The sequence below is a fragment of the Centroberyx affinis genome, unplaced genomic scaffold (assembly GCF_046629955.1).
Source record: "Centroberyx affinis isolate AG114_WGS23_722 - 3 ecotype Tasmania unplaced genomic scaffold, CSIRO-AGI_Caff_v1 ptg000983l_1, whole genome shotgun sequence".
In the NCBI taxonomy this organism is placed as follows: domain Eukaryota; kingdom Metazoa; phylum Chordata; class Actinopteri; order Beryciformes; family Berycidae; genus Centroberyx; species Centroberyx affinis.
Genome location: NW_027279550.1, coordinates 4108 through 29098, shown reverse-complemented (window position 1 = coordinate 29098; position 24991 = coordinate 4108). Strand labels below are relative to the sequence as shown.

The following is a 24991-nucleotide window of genomic DNA, read 5'->3' as shown; positions in this document are numbered from 1 at the left end:
CAAAAACAACTCCTCTTCCTCTTCTTTGTCCTCCTCCTCCTCCTCTTCCTCCTCCCTCTGGTGTAATGACCGCAGGCTGCTGTTTGCTAGCATTACTGTCAACCGCGGGTGGTCTCAGGTCATTACCAGAGCCTGTGTGTGTCTCCGTGTCTGGTTCGGGATCTGTGGGTCACATTGTCTGTATATGTGTGCGTGTGTGTGTGTGTGTGTGTGTGTGTGTGTGTGTGTGTGTGTTGCATGTCAACCATCTTGTGTGTTCTGGTCTGGGACAGACTGGCTGTGTCAGTCACAGTCCATCAGGCTCAGTTTCTGACACACACACGCACACACACATAAACGGCGAGTGTCATCTACCATCAGTTTTCCATCCCCACGCACATACACATGGGTGTGTGGAAAGCAGAGAAGAGGAACACACACCTGTCAGACAGAGAATCCAAACTACCTGTCCTGTTCCCCTCCAAACCAGAACCTTAGAACAGTAGAATTCCCCCAGGTAACATTCCACTCCACTGGAACACACAATACACACTAATGAGAGCACAAATACTCTCTCTTTACCTTCCAATATACCAAACTCTCTCTCTCTCTCTCTCTCTCTGTCTCTTTCTTCCTTTCTTTCCCCCCTTCTTTCCATCCTGCTCCTCTTGCTCTGTATCCTTTCTCCCTCTGGTCAGTGGTCAAGTTGGTACGAGACTGAATGTGTGTGATTACCACAGTTACTATGCCCATGTGGGTGACAGATTCCCCAGTCAGTTTCAGTTCTCCAAAAACAAAAAAAGACACTTAACCCCACCCACCTGACACACTGCACTCCAGCTCACATGCCGCCACCTACAGCCCACGCTTATGATAATTTTACATCTCAAATACAAATTAATTTGAGTCATTGTCCAGAGTCACTGGCATCAAAGTTAATTATGAACAATCAACAAAGGCATTGATAAAATGGACAGTATAAATGGGATAGCTGTAACGAATGGAAAGTAATTTGTTGCATAACAATGTGATACAAATGAAATCAGATGGTTCATGCTAAAATAAGTTAGACTTCAGTATTTCACAAAAGGTCAAATTTTATAACATCCCTGGATGAAGCTCTGGACCACATGCACACACGCACATGCACACGCACACGCACACGCACATGCACATGCACACACATGCACACCTGCCCGTCCCTTCCTAGGCTGTTGTGCCATGCCATCAGAGCCGCTGTCTGACTGTGTAATTGCATAACCTGTAAAGACCTGCTCAATAATGTATGGTCAGACTAGACATGAGCAGCCTGACGGAAAACCTTACCTCAACACCCCCCTTTGTCTGGCCGAAGACTGGACACTCCAGAGACAGGACACCAGGCTAGAGGACAACAGTGTGCAGGCGTGTGTGTGTGTGTGTGCTAGAGACTGAGAGAGAGAAAGAAGGGGGCACACAGATGGAGAGAAAAACAATCACAAATTTTTTCCTTTGAATCTTGCCAAAGTGACCCCCAGCAATAAGTATCAACATCGTGAAAAATTCCCCATCTACCAATAATAATAATGATAATAATTCTAATTAATTGAATAACAATAATAATAATAATAATAATAATTCTACAGTTGCAGCTGATCCAATCTTCACCATATGCAAAAGGAAGCTTTTTTGGGATGCCCAAGTCCCCAATGTATCTGTGTGCACATTTACATCAATCCCTCTACACACACACACACACACACACACACACACACACACACACACACACACACATCATCATCATCATCACCATCATCATCATCATCACAAGTCATGCAAAATATCATCATTCACAAACAAACTATTTGGTATTTTGCCTTGTCACCATTGACTTGCAAGTTTGGACAAGAGCACGCAGTAGTCACAGACGGCCAGGCCCCGCCCCTTTTATAGGAAGGAACAGCCGTTCAACTTCCTGCAACCTGTCTGCAACCTGCAGGAGCAACTTCCTCGTTTGAGAATCAAGAAAGAAAAGGATCAGGAAGCGTGATGACTTTTCTTCGCAGACTGGCGGGGCCGCGGTGTCTGTCGTGGCGGGGCTTGGGTGTCATTCTGCTGGATTCACACGGCGCGACTCCCGGTCTGATCCCCCGGGTCGGAGTGAGACAGTTGCCCGGTGGCGGTCGCCCTCTGACGGGATACACTCGCACACACACCCGTAGGCAACATACAGAGGCGACAGATCCTGTAGAAGTGGATCTGAAGCGGTTAGATGGCGAAGACGCTGGTAGGGAGCCATTTTTATAAATAAATATGGTTCAATACATTGTGATTAATCATTCTTCAAATCCACTCAAACTTTAGACTGCACTGACACACACACACACACACACACACACACACACACACACACACACACACACACAGTTTGCCCTGCCATTCAGCCCCTACATGTGCCTAGTGAGTGTAAAAATGTGTGCACAGTTACATGCTTTACTAGGCTATAATTTTTGAGAAGACGTGGCATGTTTGCCAAACATAGGGATAAATCCTCTCGGAAAGTCATGTAATATCAGTGAATTCTACAAATAGCTCACTTTACAGGAATCTACCACAACTTGTTTCACACACTGATTGCATTACATGGTGGTTTTCAGCTGCTTTTCTCTTAGTTGTGTAAAGTCATGGAAAAGACATTTCTCTGCCTCTCTCTCTCTGCTGCTGTTTGTCTCTCTCAGGAATAGTGGAGGTGTTGATGTGCCGACACAAGGCAAGGAACGCTCTGGGTCATGTGTTTGTGTCACAGGTATGCAGACCTCTGCATGACCACACACACACACACACACACACACACACACACCACACACACACTGGTGACTGATACGCACTGTCCTGTGTGTGCAGATGAGGGAGCTGGTGTCTTCTCTGTCCCATGACTCAGCTGTGCGTGTGGTGGTCTTCAGGAGTTTAGTCCCAGGGGTTTTCTGTGCAGGTGGGTGACTTTTTATTATTTTGTAACCTCTAAAATCCTCCAGAGCTGGTTACAGTGATGTACCTCTGTGATGAAAGTGTGTGTTAATCATGATGTGCGATGGTGTGTGTTTTGATGCAGGTGCCGATCTGAAAGAGAGAGCTCTGATGGACAACGCAGAGTCTGATCTGTTTGTTCACAGCCTGCGGTCCCTCATGACTCAGATCGGTAAGGAGTAGGTGAGGTATTAAGCTGTCTGCATGCAAATGGGGGCCGAGGGTGAACAAGTGGTTCCCAAAAAAATGGACCTGAGAGTGTGTACTTGTGTGTGAGTCAGTGTGTAATGTGTCTACATTGATAGATAGATAGATAGATAGATAGATACTGTACCTTATTGTTCTTCAAGAGGAAACTCAATTTCATATTCTGTACATGGAAACACTAAATAACAGACAACACAATGACAGTTCACAGCACAGATATGTAGACAAATTGGCCCTAGAGAAATACAAAAACAGCTATACCAAAAGGAAACTGAAGCTGAAGCGAGCTTTCCCACAGATCCAGGATCTGTAAGTGCAGCCGGATGGAAGGAGGGCGAAACATGGGGTGAGGGGGTGTTCAGGGTCGTGCGCTATAGTGAGTGTTTTACATGTGACAGCACTGGTGAGGGTTGGGAGTGGAAAGTCCAGTGATTTTTGGAGGCTGTGAGTGTGTGTGTGTGTGTGTGTGTGTGTATGTGATTTTGAGGAGTTTGTTCCTGTTGGTGACTGTGAGCTTGGTGAAGGAGCAGATGGAGCAGTAGAGAAGGACGGGCTCCATCATGCCTCCGAACAGGAGGAGCAGTAGGTGGGATGCAACACAACGTGCCTCGAGTTTCTGGATGGTGGGGAGCTTCTGCTGGCAAGCTAAGGTTATTGTCAAGGCTGAATCCAAGATATCTGAAGCTCTCCACCATCTCAACTGCCCCGATGATAGTGAAGGTGTGTGTGTGTGTGTGTGGTGTGTGTGTGGTGTATGTGTGTGGGGAAGCAGGGTACAGAGCATTTTGGGGAAGGCAAAGATCAGTTCTTTAAAAATCAAAGAGAGTCTGAGGCACTCGGCTGTGATGAACAAAAGTTATTTCACATTTTCACAAATTTAAATATTTAAAAACTGACTAACAGGGTTCAGCTCAAATAAGGCTTCATCGGGATGTGATCAAGGCAGGAAATGCATTTGTGAAATGAAAGCTTTTAACTTTTGTTCATCACAACTGAGTGCCTCAGACCCACTTTGATTTTTAATACATTCCTCGTAGTACCAATACCAAAGAGCCTCCGCTGCTTGCTTTCTGCCATGGACATTTCTGGTACTAAGTAGCGCTCCTAATCATTGCTGTTTCTAGTTTATTACTATTTTAGTTTTAGAAATGTTCAGGTGCAGATAGTTGTCTGCAAATCACTGTGTGAAGTGAGAGATGGGCTGCTGATAGGCTGTAACAGTGTTATTGTCCTTCAGGAGTGAAAGTATGGCCATGTCATCTGAGTATTTGAAATATGGTGACAGACGAGAATCATCTGCTGGTGTTGGGTGGTATTAACGGAGGAGCTGTAATCAATGAAGAGGATTCTGCCATAGTGGCCCAGATACTTCAAGTGTTGCAGGAGGGTATGGAGGAGATGTGCTACAGCATCCTCCGTCCCTCGCTTGGCTCTGTAGGCAAACTGCAGGGGGTCCAACTGTGGGCTGGGACAGGGAGGATGGAATTCAACGGTTTTAGTTACTTCATCATGATTGGAGTGAGTGGCTGGTAGTGATTTGGCTCAGAGGGATGGGGTTTCTTAGGTGCTGGTATGATGGTGGATGTTTTCCAGATAACGGGCCCAGATGCAGCCCTGAGAGATTCACAGAAGATGGAGTAGAGCGGGGAGTTTCACACTCATCGGAGAAGTGTCAAACTGTGCATAAAAGATGTTCAGATCTTTGGCAAAAAGAGGCAGCAGGGTCAGTAAGTGACGGCATGTCGGGGTTAGGGTCACATCCAGTGAGCGCTCCCACCTTCTGAAAAGCCTATTTGGTGTTCATATTGTGTGTGTGTGTCAGCAGTAGGCACAAGGCTCTTGTCTTTCCTTCCCCTTCTCTCAAGTGTATAGTTCTCTCTCTCTCGTGCGGTGGTGCGCTCTCTTTCTCTCTTTTCCATTTGTCTCTCTCTCTTTGTTTTTCAGTTTGCAAACCCTCTCTATACATCCTTTCTGAAATGTCACCTCTTGCACCCGAAGGATTGATTTCACCTTTGTTTCACCCCACATCATACCTCAGGTCTATATATGTACACACTGAATCACTGTGTTTGTAGCTCGGGTTTGTGTATGTGTGTGTGTGAAGTCTCCTCTCTTTGTGTACTTCTACCACGGCAGCTTCGTTGCCCATGCCAACCATCGCGGCGGTGGACGGCTTTGCCCTGGGAGGCGGACTGGAGCTGGCCTTGGCCTGTGACCTCCGCGCTGCTGGTGAGTGACCGCTGAACCTTTACATTACGACTCTGAACCGAGCGAGTCTGCGCTAGGCCTGAATACACTCAAAATTTCTCCTTCCGTCCTTCCTTTCTTCAGGTGATGTTAGATCTAATGGGACTGGAACAGGGATGTCATCACAGCTTCACAGCTGTCACCAGTCCAGTCATATCAAATCAGTGGTTGGCTCAGAGGAGGGAGGGAGGGAGGGAGGGAGGGAAGGCTGCAGCTAAAGAGTATCCACACACTGCTGTTTCTCAAGCCTGACAACCCCCTTATTCTATCACCATAGATTAACAGACTGGATACGTGTAAATAATACAGACGCTTCTCTCTCAGCCCATTTGACGGGTTTCATTCATTCTTGCTAGGTTTTTATCCAATCCTCTTATCCAGAATGACTTCCAATGAGTGAGCATGTAGGAGTTCAGTGTCTTGCTCACTGACAGCTTGACAGGACACATGGCTGCTGTGAGGATCAAACCTGTGACCTTTTGATTAATGGAAGATCTCTCAAACCACAGGCCGCCCTGTCATCAGATCTAACAAAAGAAGAATGAGACTAGAGGTGGCAAACCGGTTATTACACAAAGATGTTGCATTCTGTGATATTTTAGAGACATCTGTCTAGCTATTTTTTGTTACATGTCCTTTCTGTTAACATCTGAATTGTATAAGAGTAGTTTGTGACCTCAAGTCTCTTTTTCAACTCTCTACAATACACAAGCCCCAAGAGAGAATATTGTTGCTGTCGGGTGAAAACCCTGTAACTCCAATTTTGATGATTTCCATGTTTTACTTCAGTTGAAGGATTGCATGCTCCTCTATATGGGTTGAGATAGAGATAGAAATGAGATAGAAATTCTACAACCCTTGGGCTTATAAAACCTTTTAAAAACAACTAGATAAACTGATAAAATGCATGGTGGTCACGCTAAAAGCAAGGCCTGTTTTTCTTAGTTGCTGAAAAGTTGACATTTAGGAGATTCAAGGTTTTCACTGAACAACAACGATGAGCTGATGAGCTTAGGGACTAATGATACTGGGTGAGGCCAGACACATCTGCCCCGCTGCTCATGTACTTGAATCTACATGCGATTGGTTAAATCAGTTGTGGCAGCTCAGTGATTGGTGGAGCGCAGATGTGCTAGGTGAGCAGGTGTTTGTCTGTGTTGCTCTGACAGAGGCATCAGTCAGACTTTACGTCCTCCCCAGCTTAATGGCACTCTGCAGCGCAGACCTTCAACTGTCCTCTGTGTGTGTGTGCATGTGTGTGTGTGCGCGTGTGTGTGTATGCGTGCATGTGTGTCCATGTGTGTGTGTGTTTCAGCATATTCTGCACAGATGGGTCTGATTGAGACGACACGGGGTTGCTCCCAGGAGCAGGTAAGACAACCAGAGGTCACACACATGCACTCACACATACGAAAACAACCTTGTGAGTATTATATTGTGTTGTGTTGTGTGTGTATTGACTGTCTAAGAAGTGAGTAACAGCAGCTGCAAGAACTTGACCTTGACCTGGTTTGTCCTGCAGGGGGCAGTCAGCGGCTGCCGCGGGTGGTCGGCCTCTCTCTGGCCAAAGAGCTCATCTTCACAGGTGGCATACAGAAACACTGACACATCGCTATACACTCTTTAGTATGCTTATCTCTCAGCAAGACGGTCTGCTTTTGTGTAGTGTTCTCTCTCTGACTCTCTCTCTCTCTCTCTCTCTCTCTCTCTCTCTCTCTCTCTCTCTGTCTCTCTCTCTCTCTCTCTCTCTCTCTCTCTCTCTCTCTCTCTCTCTCTCTCTCTCTGTTATCAGGTAGGCGTGTGGGAGGGCAGGCGGCTCTGGAGCTGGGGCTCGTAAACAGAGCCACAGAACAGAACCAGACAGGAGATACTGCCTACAGAGAGGCACTCAGCCTGGCCAGAGAGATACTGCCCCAGGTTAGAATACAACACACACACACACACACACACACACACACACACACACACAATTTACTTAGATACTGATGCATTCCTCCTCCTCCAGACATGGTCCTACTCTTTTACCTCCTGCTCTCTGCTTCCTCTCTCCCATCTCCTCGACAACCCATCTCTTCCACTTCTTGTCCTCTTCCCTCGTTCCCCCTTCCTCTCTTCCTCATATTTTCTTCCCAGCCTCCCCTCCCTCTCTCTCTCGCTCTCTCTCCTCTCTTCCCTCTCTCTCCAGGCTTCTGTCGTTCCACATTTCTCTCACTCCAGTTCAGATGCCCGCAGTCGGCAGGGCCAGAGTGGCAGTGAAGTGGAGAAATGGACCACAAATAGCACAACACACACACACACAAACGCACGCTCTTTACCAGTGGTTGTGGATTGAATGATTGACAGGTGTTTGTATTGAATGAAAGTGAGGCAGGGAGTAGGAGGAGGAGAGGATAATATGCAGATTAACGCCCCGACAGAGATGGACAGCCGCTGTCTCTCTGATCTCATCTCATCTGTCACCAGACAGCCAAGCCAAGCCGTTTCTCTAAAGCAATACTGTGATGCTTTCTGTTCAGCTGTAAGCCAGTGGAACTTCGTCTCAGTGTTTTTGTTGCTTTATGGGAGAATAAGATAGATGCAGACCGGTGCTACAGAACAGTTCTGGCAGTGACAATAGCAGAGCATCTATCATCATCACGGTCACGACTATATGATACAGTATATAAATCTAAACAGTATTTTATTAAACGTGTCAGCATCTAACTCCTTGATCACACATCATTTCTATTGCTCAGGCTCCTGTCGCTGTGCGGATGGCGAAAGAGGCGATGAACAGCGGCTTCGAGGTACAGTGTGATGCATAGGATCACTTTTTTCCAATGTTGAATACCCAAAGGTAAAAAGGTAGCACACACACAGATCTTCAGGACAAAGTTGACTAATCTCAATTTCACCAATTTATTCTGGCCATGTCAACAAACATGCTAACGTTTCGGCCTAGTGGCCTTCATGCTCTGATGAAGCATGTTTGTGTGTGTGCTACCTTTTTACCTTTGGGTATTCAACGTTGGAACTTATATGACTTTGGTTTAGCACCACAAACAAAATACTGGGAAGGTGCGTCCTTTCAAAGATCTGATCACTTTTTTCCATCATTGTAAATCTGTGATAGCGGTGCCAGTGATTGAAATCTGTGTCTGTCTCTCCCAGGTGGACATTACTCAGCAATGGCAATAGAGAGGATGTGTTATGCCCGGGTAAGAGTTCAAGTGCTTACTTAATGTTTTTAAAAATATTGATTTTCCTGTTTCTAATAAAATTCTGGATCCAACTGTGCTGTACAATGGCATACTTTGTTTTGTTATTTAACTTGAAATCTGAAGCAGGCCCATGTTGATGGAAGTTGATGACTCCCATATTATGCTACTGTAGAAATTCCAGTTTAAGCCAGAACGCATTGAAGTTGAGCTGGGTTCCGTTTTGAGTGCTTGACTTTTGTGATGTTGGCTCCAGTCAGTTTATCAGTGGCACATGGTTACCACGTTGTAGCTCATGTCTTTTGTTTTTTTCAGGTAATCCCAACACGGGACAGACGGGAGGGGATGGCTGCCTTCATAGAGAAGAGACCACCGCAGTATATTGGAGAGTAACAAACCCTTTCGACTGATTGCATTGCTCTCCCTCTCTCACTGACAAGCCCCTACACAGATACACACCGCTCTCTATAACCTCTAGTCTGATGGACAATTAATTCCCATTGATTGTCTGTGTGCATCGCGGCCCATTGTCAATACATCATGAGCACTCAGGCGTTCACTGTTGTGACATTCAGGATTAGAAACAGAGCCGCTTTTCCATTTGATTCAAAACACAGACTATGGTATATCTGAAATGATACGTGTCCAATAAAAATATTTTTTAAATTAACTGTTTATATTTTGTTTACTCGCACATTTTATACTTTATAGGTGATAGAAACCTCATTGTAAGTCACTGAATAAACAGACAACAGGACTTCCATCTCCAGTTTATGGGGATGTACATTCTTTATTTCAAAAACTTGAAAACTTGACTCTCAGCAGCAACATGGCACAATCATAGACATATCTGGACTTTTGCAACTTCGGTTTGAATGAAATTCTCTTTGTGAAAAATGAAACTGGCCTTCACTAAGGGCAATGTTCAGATGCTCAACTACACTATCCAAGATATTATGAGCAACAGATAAGGAACAAGAACAACAAAAACAGGCTCTATTTCATATACTGCTCTGCTCTACTGCAAACAAAACTTTGCCCTTGATGAAAGTGATAAGGGATCAGCTCAGGAGCCATGCAGAAACAGCAAGCACATACAGTGACCGCTGATTAAAAACAATACAATGACACGATGACCTTTTGAGGCAATGTGGGTGGACAATTCCAACTAACAGTATTATTTTAGAATACTATTATTCCTTGTAGCTTAATACGTTATCTTCATTTCCATTAACACAACCAGTGCGTTACCTATACCGGTTTTATCACATGCCGACTGGTATCACTGCTGACGCCCAAATCCCCATTGCCTCAAAAAGTTCCTTATGTATCATCACTGTTACGTCAGGGGTTTGAAAGCAGCTTGTAAAAGTAATATTAGCTTCATTTGCATAGAGAATGGTGACAGGAGCATCATCAGAATCCAAACCTAGGTTGAGCAAGGAGAAAGTAGGCATCAGGGTGAGATGTTACAGCCTATGGTGGTTTCCTCTGTCCATTTCTATCCTTATCCTCTGGGCAGGTAAAAGTGTTTCCTGGTAAAACGGCATCCTGGAGGATAGTCATTTCACATGGCCAGTAATTTCATAACATTTAGAGTAAGAGCCTTAAATGTTTCCCATTCCACTCCCTCTCTTCTTTCTCTCCCCCAGGTAAATAGCTTTTTTTCCCTCTGGTTACCCTCTCCTTTGTTCCACAAGTACCTCTTAATCAGACAAAAAAAACAAAACAATGAACATACAATATAATAGTGTCCGTGCAAACCATTTCAACCAGTCATAACAATTACTATTTCTCCCTCGCATTCTATTATGTACACAGCATGTACAAATTACATACACTCTTAAGATGCTGCTAGTTATACAGACGTACATACACACACATGCTCACACCGAATATCTGTCTCTGTTTCTTACACACACACAGACGCAGAGGAAAGCACAGCTGACATACCAATATATACACAATCTTCTCAGGGAGAAAACAGCTGTGTCCCAATAGGCATGTACGCGAGTCCTATCGTGTCTATATTGACCAAATCATTATTGCCATTTGTGTCCGCGAAGGATATTTATACTTTCCAGACATGGTTTCTTTTAGCATTCCATAATTTCTACAAACCACAAGAATTCTACTCCGAACCTCTGGATTTACAGCACTGCTGGTTTTGCCACAGACAACCGCTGACCGTTAGGGCTCCTGAACATCTAGAAAAGAAAAAAGCCAATGCAGCTGTACAACCATAATGCTTTTCAAATAGATACATCTGCTCTAGAATTTAAGTTCTGTAATGTTTGGAACATTTCAACCCACTGAACACACCCTAGGCAAGTGTCCTGTCACATCAAATCAAAGGCATTAGTTGATAAAAGACTAAATGAAGAGGAGAGCAACAGTAGTATTGCAGACCCAGAGGCATGGATTTCAGTGAACAGAACACTGCTATAAACAAACAAGCAGGCATTCCTATAATGAACGGTACAAGCATTCAGACAAACTCCGGCATGCTAGAGCTCACAACGGCATGCGCATATTTAATGAGCTGATCGATCAACGCAGACAACCAGAACCCCCCCCCTCTGTCTCGACCCTCAGCTGAGCTTTTGGGGTTCAATCCAAAGTTGAGATTTGTATGTGTGCGCTTAAGTGTTTTTGGTACAACATCATCATGATGCCAATGGCAGACTTACAAGACAGAGCACAAACACAAATCTCATGTCAAGATTAGAGCTTAACTGACCTAACAGGTCTTCTCATAATTTCCTTATTTATCACAAGAATAGCACACGCAGAAATACTTTTGTTTTGAAACAAACACAAAAAAATAAATAAGGTGAGTGTGTGTGTGTGTGCAAAGAACTGCGTAGTCCCTGTCCTTTCATGTATACTTTCTAGGGATGCTTGACAAAGTGTGTTTGTGTGTGTGGGATAATGCATACACACACACACACTAAATCCCCTCTGTGGTGGGACCCAGCTTATGGGGTGAAGTCCTCATCTTGGTCAGGGAGCCTCATTTTCTGGAGGAAGAAACAGAGAGGGAGAAAATGTGAAAGAATGAAACATAATATACACTTGTTACAGATCTTATCGTGTCTGAACAACGACCCCATTTATACCTGGTATCTGTATCTGGATGTCTTATCTGGGTAAAAAGAAATGATCGGATCTCAGCCAGGTGTAAATGCAATTTGTATACTGGGTTCATTTAAGTGAGAAAAGTATCTGCCCTTGAGTTAGAAATGTCGTCACCGCAGCCTCTGTTCTCTACCGGCCCGCCAAGATAACACAAAAATGGATGATTTTCAACTACAAGAAACTCGATGTTTGATAGCAGTGTGGGGTGAAAAATTAGATCCAATCACAATGGGGAGAGAATAAAGCCAAGAAGAACACATAGAAACATCAGGTGTAAATTAAATTATCCAAATCCAGATGCATATTGCATTTTAATACCAGGTGTAAATGAGCTTGACGTGTTCCTAAAGTTTATGCATCACTACACTATCTCCAGCCAATCTGAGATGTCAAACAAACACTGGTGAGTGTGTGTGCCTTTACCTCTGTGAGGTTGTTGTGGCGGCGGGCGGCGACATGTGTGCGTGTGTGCAGGCTGGCCGGTGCGGGCTCTGTGGCGCTGCAGGCTCTCCAGAATGCTCTCAGCCAGACGTTTGACATCTCCGTGGGTCTGAGGGTGCGTCTGAACCTGCTCCAGCTGCTGCAGGCCGCCCTCCTCCAACAGCATGCTGCAGTACCGAGAGGCTGCAGAGAAAGAGTTGATATGATATCTGATCTGTGAGTGGGTGAGTGAGTAAACTGATGTGAGTAAAATGATGTATAGAGTGTATAGCACTAGAATAAGATTTGGTTTTGTATGTGCAGGTGTGTGTGTGTCTCTCACCGTTCTTGCTGCAGACATGTTGCATGGCCCAGGCTGCCCACAGCTGGACACCAGGGGTGTGGAAGCACTCCAGCAGGGGGAAGAAGGGGTTAAATGACCTAAAGGATGGGAGAGAATAAGAATACAGTTACTATATGTTTCTGCTGTAGTTTGATGATGACTGTATGTGTGTCCATAACCTCCTTAGAAGAAGGTCTGGACTTATTCTATTATGTTAAAACATTTGGCTATTTTAAGCCATTTTGAACAATTTCCCTATTGTATTGCTAAAATAAATAATTTCTTGTAGAGCTGCAACGATTAATTGATTAATCGATTAGTTGTCAACTATTAAATTAATCACCAACTATTTTGATAATCGATTAATCGGTTTGAGTAATTTGTAAAGAAAAATAAGTCATTTGAGGACGTGATCTTGGGCTTTGGGAAACACTGATCGACATTTTTCACCATTTTCTGACATTTTATAGACCAAACAACTAATCGATTAATCAAGAAAATAATCGACAGATTAATCAACAATGAAAATAATCATTAGTTGCAGCCCTAATTTCTTGCATGAGGTGCTCTACCCGTCCACTTAATGTTGTTCCCACTAAATTCCTTCAAGATGTCTATGATCCAGTGGATCCTAACATGTTATCTATTATAAATAGCTCTCTGGCCAGCGGTATATTCCCCTCTAGTTTTAAGCATGTAATAGTTCAGCCACTCCCAGAGAAACCTAGCCTAGATCCCTTAACCTTAGGCCCATTTTTATCTAAAGTTTTAGAACAAGTAGTTCTTACACAACTGTTATCTTTATTGAACAAACTTTTGAGAATTTCCAAACAGGTTTGAGACCACTACATAGCACAGAAACTGGCCTTCTCAAATTGACGAGTGACCTCCTTTTAATCGAGATTGCTCATTGTCCTTTTGGACCTTAGTGTAGCATTTGACACAGTTGATCATGTGGTTTTAATTGACCGCCTTGAGCACTGGGTGGGTTTCTCTGGCTCCGCACCCAGTTGGTTCATATTCCAACTCTCAAATAGAACCTGCTCTGTTATAATGGCATTTCTTCATCTACCTCGGTAGACATCATTTGAAGGGTCGCTTAGGGCTCAATTCAAGGCCCCATCCTTTATTCCCTCTATATGCTCCCCGCAAGATCCTTCGGAAAAATAATATTTCTTTCCATTGCTACTCAGACAATACCCAGCTAAAACCTAGTGAGCCAAACTCCATAACCACTGCCTCACAGACATCAAGTGTTGGATATCTCTCTTTTTACAGCTCGATGATGGCAAATCTGAAATTGTCTTATCTGGATCTCCCAGCTCTAGAAATCTTTTTCTAAAAGTTCTTCTGAAAGCCAGTGGCCAGAAACTTCATAACTGTGATTTTTGACAGTGACTTAAGTTTTGCAGAACAGGTAAAGCGAGTAGTGCAGGCTTGTTTCCGAATGGAGAAACAGATCAAAAATCATTGATCATAAGTCACTTTTTATCCTCCACAGATCTAGAGACGGTCACCCATGCTTTTATCTCATCTCATTAAGACAACTACAACTCCCTCTATTCCTGCCTCAGTCAAAAGCCCCCTCATGTCTCCAGCTCGTTCAGAATGCAGCAGCTAGGATTTTAACTGGTGCCAAACAAAGAGACCATATATCCCCAATTTTATCATCTGTTCACTGGTAAACAGATAGATAATTGATTTTAAGAGTTTACTGATCATGTTTAAAGGAGCCACAACTAGGTCTGTGCGGCCCTTTACTTCGATGCAGACATTTTAAGTCCCTATAAGCTGGAGCGCAGCCTGAGATCCTCAGGCAGGGTGCTGCTGACCGTCTCACAGTCTAGACTCAAGACTAAATTGTGTTTTTGCCATCAAGTGCCCCAGACTGTGGAACACCGTGCTTGAAGAACTTAGTCTAGCTAATTCAGTACAATCTTTTAAATCACTTTTATAGAGTTGCTTTTATGTAATTGTTTTTGATCTTGCCCACTTTTAATCTTGCCTTTTTTCGTATGTTTTAAAGAGTTCCATTATTATTATTATTATTATAGAAGAGTGGCCTCTCACCTGTAGGCCACCATTTCACACTCTGGCGTGGGCCACTTCAGGATGGCAGAATGCTAGAGAGCAAAGACACACAAGCACATGAGACTCAAACCAACTTTTCCAAACAAACAAACAGCCACTGTGTACGACACATATGAGTAGTTGTGCTCAGGCCTACCAGTTGCTCCAGCAGTGAGGATCGCAGGCTGAGGCTGAGTGTCCAGGCCTCCTCCCCCCGGGACGTCAGGTGGGCCAGGATGCCTGCAGCGAAGTAGCTGACCTCCACCTCAGAGCTGTGGAGCAGCGAGCAGATGTGGTCCAGGAAGCCCTGAACCATCAACTCTCCATGCAGCTCCCCTACCTCTGCTATGTTGTTCTACACAACAGAGAAGGCAAGAAGAGAATAATAATTCTCTTGTTAATATTGTTAATTTATTCATCACTTAGTCTATCTATGGTGTAACATAACTAATGAACTCACCAGAAGTCCTAGAACCTTCTGCTGAATGGAAGACTCATTGGGGAAGGACTGTAGAGAGGGGGGCGGGGGGGTAGTGATACAAAACAAGAGTGAGTCAGTCTGCCCCCTAGGCATACAGACTTTAACAGAGCAATAAGTAATAATGTGTGATGATTAACTAGTACGGTAATCAGCTCTAAGCTATTTTTGTATGTTTACATGTCGGGTTAATTGTTTATCTGTCTGTACGTGTGTATATTTTTGTGTACCTCCAGGACTTTAATGAACAGATCCAGACCCTGGTTCTCAATAAAATGGCGGCAGGTTGTTGGTGATTCATCAGTGAGGTTCCAGAGTGCACTCAGTGTAAATTTGAGGGTGGCATCCACCACGCCCTGAGTTGCCTTCTGACGCACAATGTGGAGGAGTTGCTGCAGGCGAAGAGAGAGCATAACGTGCCATGAGAATCAGGCTTTTTTTTTTTTTTTTAATTAATAAAACCAAAACATAATGCAGAGAATCTTACCTTCACTATGAACAGCTCTGCTCCCAGCTGAGCCGTCTGCTCTGTGGACAGCTGGAAAAGCCAAACATCTGTTAGTAAAGACCCAAGAATGGCCAAACATACAAGCAAAGAATGCATGAACAACCACAGACATATGCAATTTCACTAAACACTACATATACTGTACCTTAGCAGCCAGAATGGAAATGATAGCCACAGCCATCCTCTGCATGTTCTGGTCTTCATGGTTGCAGAGCCACTGCATCACCAGCTTGGCAGCCTCAAACCTAGCAAACAGAGAGAGGGAGCAAATCATTCACACTGCAAACCTACTATGCCTTTGACTGACATGCATTTCATTAATTGTCCTTGACAAATTTCATTAATTGTCCTTGACTTCCATTTTTACTGTCATGTTTCTTACTTTGCTTACGTTGAATTTCATTTATTGTTAATTTTATCTTTTTTGTTTATATTTACTTAAAGAGCTTTGTAACCATATTTTGAAAAGTGCTAAATAAACAAAGATTATTATTATTGGTACATTTACATTATGAATAGTATAATACTACTACTAATACTACAACTACTACTACTAACAACAACAACAATAATATATCTTTATTGTTATCGTTATTACTATTAATATTAGTCTCATGAGATAGTGTGTATGTCCCACCTGTTGAATGGGACTTCCTGTAGAATGCGATCACTGCACAGAGACAGCAGACAATTCTTCTGCAGCTAGAGACAGAGGAACCAAAATGGACGTCAGAGCAGAACCTGAACAATGCCTGATTGCATTGACCTGACACACTCTGTTAGGTAATTTCCTCTTCTTGTCTGTAACTGTTTTGTTCTACGGGCCCAGGAAGGGGAGGATACCAAAATATGATTATCTGATTATAACAGCGTTTTACAGTAACATCGACTCTGACGTCAAACGCAGATTTCTTGGCATGAGGCAATCTTCCGCATCTAATCGTGCTCCTGCGATTGACATGGCATGCATGGTATATGCTACTAGGAGAGCAGTGAGTGTGAGAAGCTACCTGTTGGTGGTTGGGGAAAGTCCTCATGGCCTCCAGCAGCAGCTGGGTGACTGTACCCAACAGTCGGACTGGCATTCCTGCTGCCAGGTCCTGCTTGGTGAGGTTGAACACACAGGCACTGGCTGCCAGTTGGACATTCAGGGTGGCAGGGTGATTCTTCATACCCCAAACCACCAGCTAGAGAGACCCAAGAGAATAGAAAAGCAGAAATAGCGTCATTATGTGTGTTAAGCAAGAGAGATGGGGAACATGTGGTTGGGGATTTGTGACAGTACTTTCCATAACAACACTCTGGGTGGAAGTAAGGTGGTTCTATAGTATTTTTTTTTAAAGCTGAAAACAAAGAATTCTGTCTCTCTGGAATGAAGAAATTAGTGTATTCCCAGGGATAATTATGTGGGTGTACCTTTAGGATGTCGGGCCGTGGTTTCTCCATCACATGGGTTAGGCTGAACAGATGAAACAGAGCTTCTCTCACAAACCCTTCTCTCTCACTGTAGCGACGCAGTGCCTCACAGATCTGGGTCTCGTTGGCTTCTCCAGTTACCTTTACACACACACACACACACACATGAAAATTTAGCACACCTGCATGTCTACACACAGTTATAATTGTGAAAGTATGCATCCACACCTACCTTTAGATTCCCTTCTCCAGAGAGGAAATCAGAAAAACCAGCATCTGTGGCCAGAAGTCCCACAAAGGTCATGCCTGGTCTCTCCTCAACAAATGCCTTCACAGCTGCATCTGTCACCTGCAGCATTCACACACAAGAAATAACTTGACTCTACATCTTGAAATATATATGTATGCTTTCTCTCCCACTCACACAGTCGCCCACTGATTTCACGCACTCACAGACAGACACAGAGACAAACAAACTCAAAACACACATACATATTTCCTCCCCGACACATCCAGCGATACGAGAGCGGGCAGGATCCCCGGCTGGCCAAGCAGCTGGCGAGCCACGTCAGAGGTAAACTGCTTATCATCACTGATGTCCAGGTGCTGCATGGGTAATGTTTTCACACCGACACACACACAAGCATTGTGAGTAAAACCCAACAAGTGTTGCCTGTGAAATCATTTTGATAGTTCTCTTCTGAAAAAGTATCAAACACATAGAAACATTAATAATACATTAAAAAGTGACAAACTCAGCTCTACCGCTCCACTAACCTGCAACACATCCAACTGCCCTATGACCCCCAGCAGCTGTGCAGTGCTCATCTCCAGCCTCTTCAGCTGGTGCAGTGTTAGTGAGCGGAGCCTCTTCCTCAGGCCCAGCAGGGGGCTCAGGTTGGTGACTGAAGTGTTGGAGAGATCCAGGCTCTCCAGCCGAGGCAGGGAACACACGTCGGCTAGCCCGGAGTCATAGAAGTCTACGTTGGCTAGAGAGAGGGAGCGCAGGCCCTGCAGGGAGCTGAAGCGGTGCTGGCTTGGCTCCTCCACAGTGGTGAGGCCAGTTAGGACAAGCCGCTGGAGGGACTCCTAGAAAGAGAAAATAAGAGGAAAAACAACAAAGACATGGGTGTAGTCAGTTTTTTTTTGTTCTCTCTATATACACACAGAGACAAAGTGGTATTTTTAAGATTGAGCATGGAAAGGGTGGTTTGATAGAAAGTTCCTCTTTCGCTCTAACACCAACTCACACTTGGTTTGATACATCCTCTCTTTACCTGGCAGTGTTTATTGGTGGCCAGCCCCTGTATTATATCAGTGATGGTGAGGTCTGCATTGACCCTGGCAGCATCCAGCTCCAGGAGCCTGTGAGGACAGAGGGCTCTCTGGAAGGCCTCCGCAGAGATACGCGCTGTGCGGATGCACGCTCGCCTCAGCCGCAGGTATTCGCAATTGCGGAACACACCCACCGTACTGTCATTCAGCAGACCTGTGGCAGAAGAAACATCATTTACCCTTTAACCTTTGGATTCACCAGGACTGAACACTCAGCCTTGCATAATTCTGCCTCTGTGGACCTTGGGCATGGTTTCCCTAACTTTAAGAAAGGCTTAGGTGGCGACATAGCCTGTTTGGTGGGTGTCATGCAGGGATAAGTGGCCCTAAAAAGGTCACACAACAATTTTTAGAACGGAATATAAAACTGTTCGTGCCCATTTGAAGACCTCACCACCATAGCCAACATGCCAAAACTTGTTCAAGAGATCATGCAAGAAAAAGACAAACATTTTCTGTGGTTTGGACATTTACTTTTCAGCAAGGTAATCATAGCAATTATTCAGGTGGGTCTACTGTTGTGTTTTTATTGTTTCAACATGCATTAAAGAGTGATTACGATAAGCAGGATAAGTGATTAGAAGTTAATTAACTGTAAAACCTAGACTACAAGCCTACACAGCTGTGGTTATCTAGGATCAGGAATCTGGAGTGGTCGGGGGTGTCTTAGAGGTCCATGTTTGCACTCACCCTCAATGGCCATCTTGGCCAGCAGCTGATCTGCCAGCTCCTGTGGGAAGAGTACCGCCTCTCTGAGACAAAGAGACCCATCAGGGTGCTTCACACAGAAACACTCCAGGTTCTGGCTGACATAGGTGAGGCACAGGTCCGTCAGAGATGCTGGAGACGCCTCGTCCTGAAAACACAATGTAGATGTTTATTAACATGGCAACTTCCAATACATGCACCGTTCGTGCTTATCCTAGAACATAATATTTTATTCATGTAATCACTCGAATGCAATGAATAAGCACTGCAAATAGCATATTATTAAAAAAAAAAAAAAACAAAAAAAAAAAAAACACAACTACAACGGTTCCATACAAATAACAGGAATGTAACGTTATGCAACTCACCGTGTTTAGGAAATTATAGGCCATGGTTAACGTAAACTAACTGTAGGTTTAGTTGATGCAAGCAAGACGTGTGTCTTCTTCTTCACCGCGACAGTTTTCGCTAACGCCTGCTAGCCGTCGGCCGACTCGAATTTAACTGTCTCGATTTTCAGTTTTACTTGCTTGCGAGCCTGACGTTTCGCTAATCTTACTCAAAATAGTTGCGAGAGGACGACGAGCTAGCTGAAGCGAACGTTAGCCAACGAGCTAGCTAACTTGTCGGTGCTTCTGTTGTGGACTAGCGGTTCCATGCAAAAATTTAGACAGCTTTCTGCTATTTTGGATCTCATTTTTAAAGCATGTCAATCAATCAGTAGAGCGGACGTGGCTCAGAATAAGCAACCTGTTGGAGCAGTTTTTTTTCGCAGCGAGCAATTGGATCTATTTTTGACTAGACAGACAGTAAACAAAGGTCACAACACTGGAAGTACATAAGCGAGGGGGCTGGACTACGGAAGCCCGGTGGAAAGGATTATGAAACCAGGAAGAAGTCAGCTATATGGACGCATGAGATTCATGGACCATACAAACGTCAATTCCTTCAAAGGAAACCAATTATGAGCATAAATATTCCTTTGTTCAGAAGATTAAGGTGAATGGTGACTATCTGTGAGGATTTATCTGGTTCAATTTTACGGAAAGCACCTTCCGAAGACTTAACATTTAACTCATCCACCAGTCAGCAAGGTCATAAGTAGTAGATGTGGTGGTAAGTCTTCAGCACATGTGATTGTTTTAAGGTTACAGTAAAAGTCAGAACCGCACGTGATATTTAAGGTGAAGATGGCTGGACTTATAAACTTTGAAGATGAAAAGGAGGTGAAACAGTTTTTGGACAATCTGGGTGTGGAATACAGCTACCAGTGTTACGGAGAGAAGGATCCTGAAGGTAAAACCTGCGCTGTCCACAGCTCAGTGGTGCTGAAGGGCGGAGAACAAATGTTTGAAATGTGCTGAATGTATTTACCCGTATTCTTCAATGTATGTGTTCTTGAAAAAAACATATTCCTTCCCTGTAATGGATGTCGTTTTGTTTACCAATTCTCTTCTGTCATCTCGCTCTTAGGATGCCAAAGGCTAGCTGACTACTTGGAGGGAGTGAGGAAAAACTATGAAGCCACGGCACAAGTGCTCAAACATAACTGTGAAACAAATGGGCATGGAGAGAGCTGCTATAAACTGGGGGCTTACCATGTCACAGGCAAAGGTACACCAGTAACACTGCTTTTTGTTGTTTCTTATTGCCTTGTGTTTTGGGGGGTTCACTTTGCATTTTGTGTCGCATGAGTTGGGACAAAAACACAAACATTCAGTAAATCCTTACAATTTTAAGACCTGCAAATTTGACACTTGACATGGTGTTATGATATCTGTTGGTCTCCCAAATCTTCCACCAGGTGGGGTGACTGAGTGTTTGAAAACAGCCTACTCCTGCTTCATCCGCTCCTGCAATGCAGGAGGAAAGAAGTCCACTGATGCCTGCCATAACGTGGGTCTGTTAGCCCATGATGGACGAGCTATGGAAGGAGGACCTGACAATGCAGTGGCCCGGCAGTACTATGAGAAGGCATGCGCTGGTGGCTTTGCTCCCTCTTGTTTTAACCTCAGCACTCTGTTCATTCAGGGCAACTCCGCAGGGTTGGCACCAGACATGGCTCTGGCCTTGAAGTATGCCAACAGGGCCTGTGAGCTGGGACATGTGTGGGGCTGTGCTAACGCCAGCCGCATGTACAAACTCGGGGATGGCACAGAAAAGGACGAAAAGAAAGCGGAGGAGCTGAAGAATAGAGCGAGGGAGCTGCATGGTTTGCAGAAGGAGAGACAGCTCAAGTTTGGGGAGTGATTGTAATGCGGCTGAATAAATCTTTATTGCATTGATTTTTTCATCACATTTGGTGGTCTATTTGTATGTCAGGTTGTTTGTGTGGCCAAGCCTATGTGTGTAGTCAGACAGTACCTGGTCAGCCTCAGCATATGTCTGATTAAAGGGTTGAGTTGTTTTGTTGTTTGTATCAAAAAGAATGGTTAAAGTGGAACTATTTACCTCATCTACAGTTTGTGGCCACCTCAATTCAAGGGGCACATTACAACTTGAGTAGATCTTCAGTCTAGAAGATATGAATGCAATAAAATGTGGATGTGCACAACTCTGGATTCTTGTAATCGGTTATTGCATAGTAACTAACACTGAATGATCAGGTCTTCTGTATTTGCCAGCTTAAATGATTCTGCTGTGTACTGTAAAAAATATTAAGTACAAGAACAGGGTTCGGACAGTTTGAACTGTTTTAGTCTGTTCCGCCTGCATATACAACAGTGAAATGCAGAGATTGCTTTTATTTCTCTCCAGCAAAATATATTTTTCGTTGTCCGACAAACACGTTAGAAGAGAGGACTTCTGAAAAAGACACTTGATGCCAAATTTGCAAGTCAGTTATGAAGCTCTCCAATGAGCTGCTTATTCACTGAATTAAATTATCTCATACAAACAATTAGTCGTGCAATGTAATGTAATAAAACCCATCGAACATCTGTTTGTTTAATGTTTACTGTCTAGAATAGTAGGAATACAATGTCCTGAATTAGCCTACACAATAAATATCCGACACACTTCCACGATCACTTGTGCGGTCACCATGGTGACTTTACCACAAGAGGGAGTCAGAATCAAAGACATGAACTCGGCGGGCTTCTCAAAACACACACACACTGTTTTATTGTTGTTAAAGCCGGGGACTGTATTGGTGGGCGCTATGAAAGGCCTATCTGCCAGAATTGTACTTGATATTGTAACAGCAGCCCACAAATACTATAGACATTAATAAAACATCTCTCTATAAATCGGATAAACCGAGCCTTTCTATTTTGGATGAGGGCGGGTGGGTCCCCCTTGCGCGCTTGAAGCTCCGCCCGTTGGCTGTGCGTCTCTTCACCCTCATTCAAAACAGAACACAGCTGTTGCGAGGCGCATCGCTCTGGTCGTTAGCTTAACTGTTAGCTTCCTATCTGCAGTGTTCTACTGGGTTCTAATCAAGGAGGTTTGGACTGGAGCCGTAGTAGAAGAAAGAAGAAATCGGTACACTTCGGTGAGTGGTGATTTGTAGTACAGTATGGGACAAAGTTTGTTATCGTTTGCAGCATCATTTAAGAAAATCTCCTCATGAGTATGGAAGATTACAGAAATGGAAATGCCTGCCACTGAGCTAGCTAGCCAACGTTAACGTTAAGCCGCACAAACGGTCTTGGGTGTGTTTGTTTTGATGTACAAGGTTCGCTCCTATCATAGTAGATTGGCATCGATCAGGAGGAAGGGGCCGGGGCTGTGTGAGTAATTCGTAAATCTAGACATGGTGTTAGTAATGCAGATTATCTGTAGGAAGCTGGGTCCATCTGGATTATTTAGCTATTGTTTTATCTCTACCTCCACCCACGTGAATACTTAGTCGCCCCACCCCACCCCACCAAGAAATGGAGTAGCTACGATATGATAATAAATCATGCGCTCCCTTATCAAGCTAACGTACGCTAGCCAACATTACAACATGCTAATGTGCAGAACCTGTCTGCTGATTTTGAGGTTGTAGTGTGAGCTTGTTGTGTATCGGGGGAGACATAGTTAGCTTAGTTGACAATGTGTTATCCCTCCGTACAGTCCTCCCTGTTTACTTAAGTCGCCACACAGTGGGCTGCTCTTTTGGGGGACGTGGGGCTTCAGGTCGACCCATTTTTGCGCGCTATATCTTTACACCCGTACGCCTCTGATGTGTTGTTAGCCCTGCAGGGCTTATCAACAGCCATGCCCTCTGCAGGCGCTAGGCTCTGGATACCTCATTGGCGGTGAACCCCCGTACAGCTCCCCTCCGGGGACTGCTTTGGGTGTGGCGTGGGTTCATTCACAAACAATACTACAGGCATAGCTGGTGTCTGGCTTGTAGAATTTGCATGGAAGTTTAGGCCTGAAGTTATTATGAAAGTAAACAAAGTCAGCAAGTTGTAAAGACTTGTTAATACAGTCTGGCAAAGGGGTGACCTGCGGCTCTGGACACTGACGACTTGGATGTATTTATGAGGGCAAGTTTGTGAACAAGAGGGCTCCTCCCAAGTTCAGCTGGCAGGTGTTTCATACTGAAATAAGGCTTTCACACTTCTACTGGATGATGGCCTCATGGTCTAGCAATTAGCAACTTATTCTGCATGTGCCTTACTTTATTGTCTACCTCCATTAATGTAAGCACATCTGTGGATCAATAATATTGATTTCAATGACTGATAGTCTTTAGTAATGAATCTATTCTTTGTAACATGATGCCAGGCATACTTCCTATCCCAAGAAGAACAATTAATTGTTCATGGCCAAATTATAAATACAGGCCTAACCTTTATTAATCATTCGATCTTTGTTGTTGTATCACAACTAAAATGTAGTTAGGTATCTGTTGAACTTTTCATAACAAATGAGTCTTTGACAATGTAGGCCTAGGTCTCCTAATAATAGTCACAGTAAGATGTCACTATCATAACTAGCATTACTAAACGGACAAGAGAACCATGAGACCCAAAACTGTCACTGATAATCATTCTTCCTTTTATTGACCCATCTTAAAAAGTTAAGAGCTTTCTTTCCAAACCTCATATCTCCACTAATTCAAAAAGCATGCCGTTGCTTCCTGGCTGGGTGATTGCATCTGTCATTCTTACCTTCGTTTGTGGATGGCCAAAGTCAAGAATACTGAAAGATATGCATTTGGAGCACACACACACTTCAGTGGGCCGGTTCTGTTATCTGTCAAACAGAATTAGCTTCACACAGAACCAGCAGCCTATTTCACTATTAGTCTGCCATTGTTTTCTTTAAAACAAAGCCCTGCCTCTGCTCAAACCCCTTCTCTAACACACTCTTTGTGTCAGTGTCCTTTATGTGTGACGCTGCTGTTGCTTGCCCCCCTGACCCTGTTTTAAAGAGCTCTAAGGAATGTTCTGTATCGATATTTGGTACGGCTGTGTGGAGCTGCTGTTCTCAACACTTAACACATGACCCACAGGCCACAGGTTCAAACTCATAACTGGGACGCTTTTACAGTGCTGTGGTGTCGTCTTATGTGGAAAAAAAACTGAAAACAATCTAATTTGTATTCAGCAACCGTCTTTGAATAGTCAACTAGATGTAGACTGTGTTTATTCATTGGAAAATAATGACTGATAGGCATAGCAGTGTTGAAAGCATTGTCAGATTGAGTGGTGAGATAAGACTATAGTTAAAGTTCAGCCCAAAAGGGGAGATGAAACTTAATTCTTTCCAAATGCTGGAGTGCCTCAGTCTTCCATATGTCAGAGATGGAGTCTGTTAGGAATTTTCTTTTGGTTGTTACTTGGCATCATCTGATTTAGGCTAAATTCGGGAGAAAGTTGGGAGTTGTCATAGGTTACCACAGCTGGAAAAATGGCTTGAAAGAAAATGTGTGCCGCAGCCTATCGGCAGCGGTCGATGAGTGTGAAGGGTTCTTCTGACAGGTTTACCTAAGTAGTCTTCAG

General features: G+C 44.0%; 3 protein-coding genes across 3 annotated transcripts; 2 read left to right on the top strand and 1 right to left on the bottom strand.

The window, feature by feature from the left end:
* Window positions 1-1932: 1932 nt before the first annotated feature.
* echdc2 (enoyl CoA hydratase domain containing 2) lies at window positions 1933-9306 on the top strand. Its single transcript, XM_071522384.1, is given in 12 exon segments — window positions 1933-2245; window positions 2697-2764; window positions 2863-2950; window positions 3071-3157; window positions 5329-5421; window positions 6755-6793; window positions 6796-6810; window positions 6962-7024; window positions 7232-7356; window positions 8175-8232; window positions 8590-8636; window positions 8952-9306. Coding segments are annotated over 12 exon segments (999 nt in total). The 5' UTR covers window positions 1933-2007; the 3' UTR covers window positions 9030-9306.
* Window positions 9307-9416: 110 nt separating this feature from the next.
* zyg11 (zyg-11 family member, cell cycle regulator) lies at window positions 9417-19835 on the bottom strand. Its single transcript, XM_071522381.1, has 18 exons — window positions 19421-19835; window positions 19035-19200; window positions 18287-18498; window positions 17787-18098; window positions 17502-17615; window positions 17242-17358; window positions 17010-17150; window positions 16604-16780; window positions 16231-16295; window positions 15739-15838; window positions 15573-15623; window positions 15316-15477; window positions 15068-15115; window positions 14765-14962; window positions 14608-14660; window positions 12538-12635; window positions 12198-12398; window positions 9417-11656 (listed from the first exon to the last, which is right to left on the bottom strand). Exons 1-18 carry the CDS (start codon window positions 19442-19444, stop codon window positions 11640-11642), a joined length of 2256 nt encoding a protein of 751 aa, XP_071378482.1. The 5' UTR covers window positions 19445-19835; the 3' UTR covers window positions 9417-11639.
* Window positions 19836-19911: 76 nt separating this feature from the next.
* coa7 (cytochrome c oxidase assembly factor 7) lies at window positions 19912-21975 on the top strand. Its single transcript, XM_071522383.1, has 3 exons — window positions 19912-20348; window positions 20526-20666; window positions 20857-21975. The coding sequence occupies exons 1-3, from the start codon at window positions 20243-20245 to the stop codon at window positions 21300-21302; spliced, it is 693 nt and encodes a 230-aa protein (XP_071378484.1). The 5' UTR covers window positions 19912-20242; the 3' UTR covers window positions 21303-21975.
* Window positions 21976-24991: the final 3016 nt, after the last annotated feature.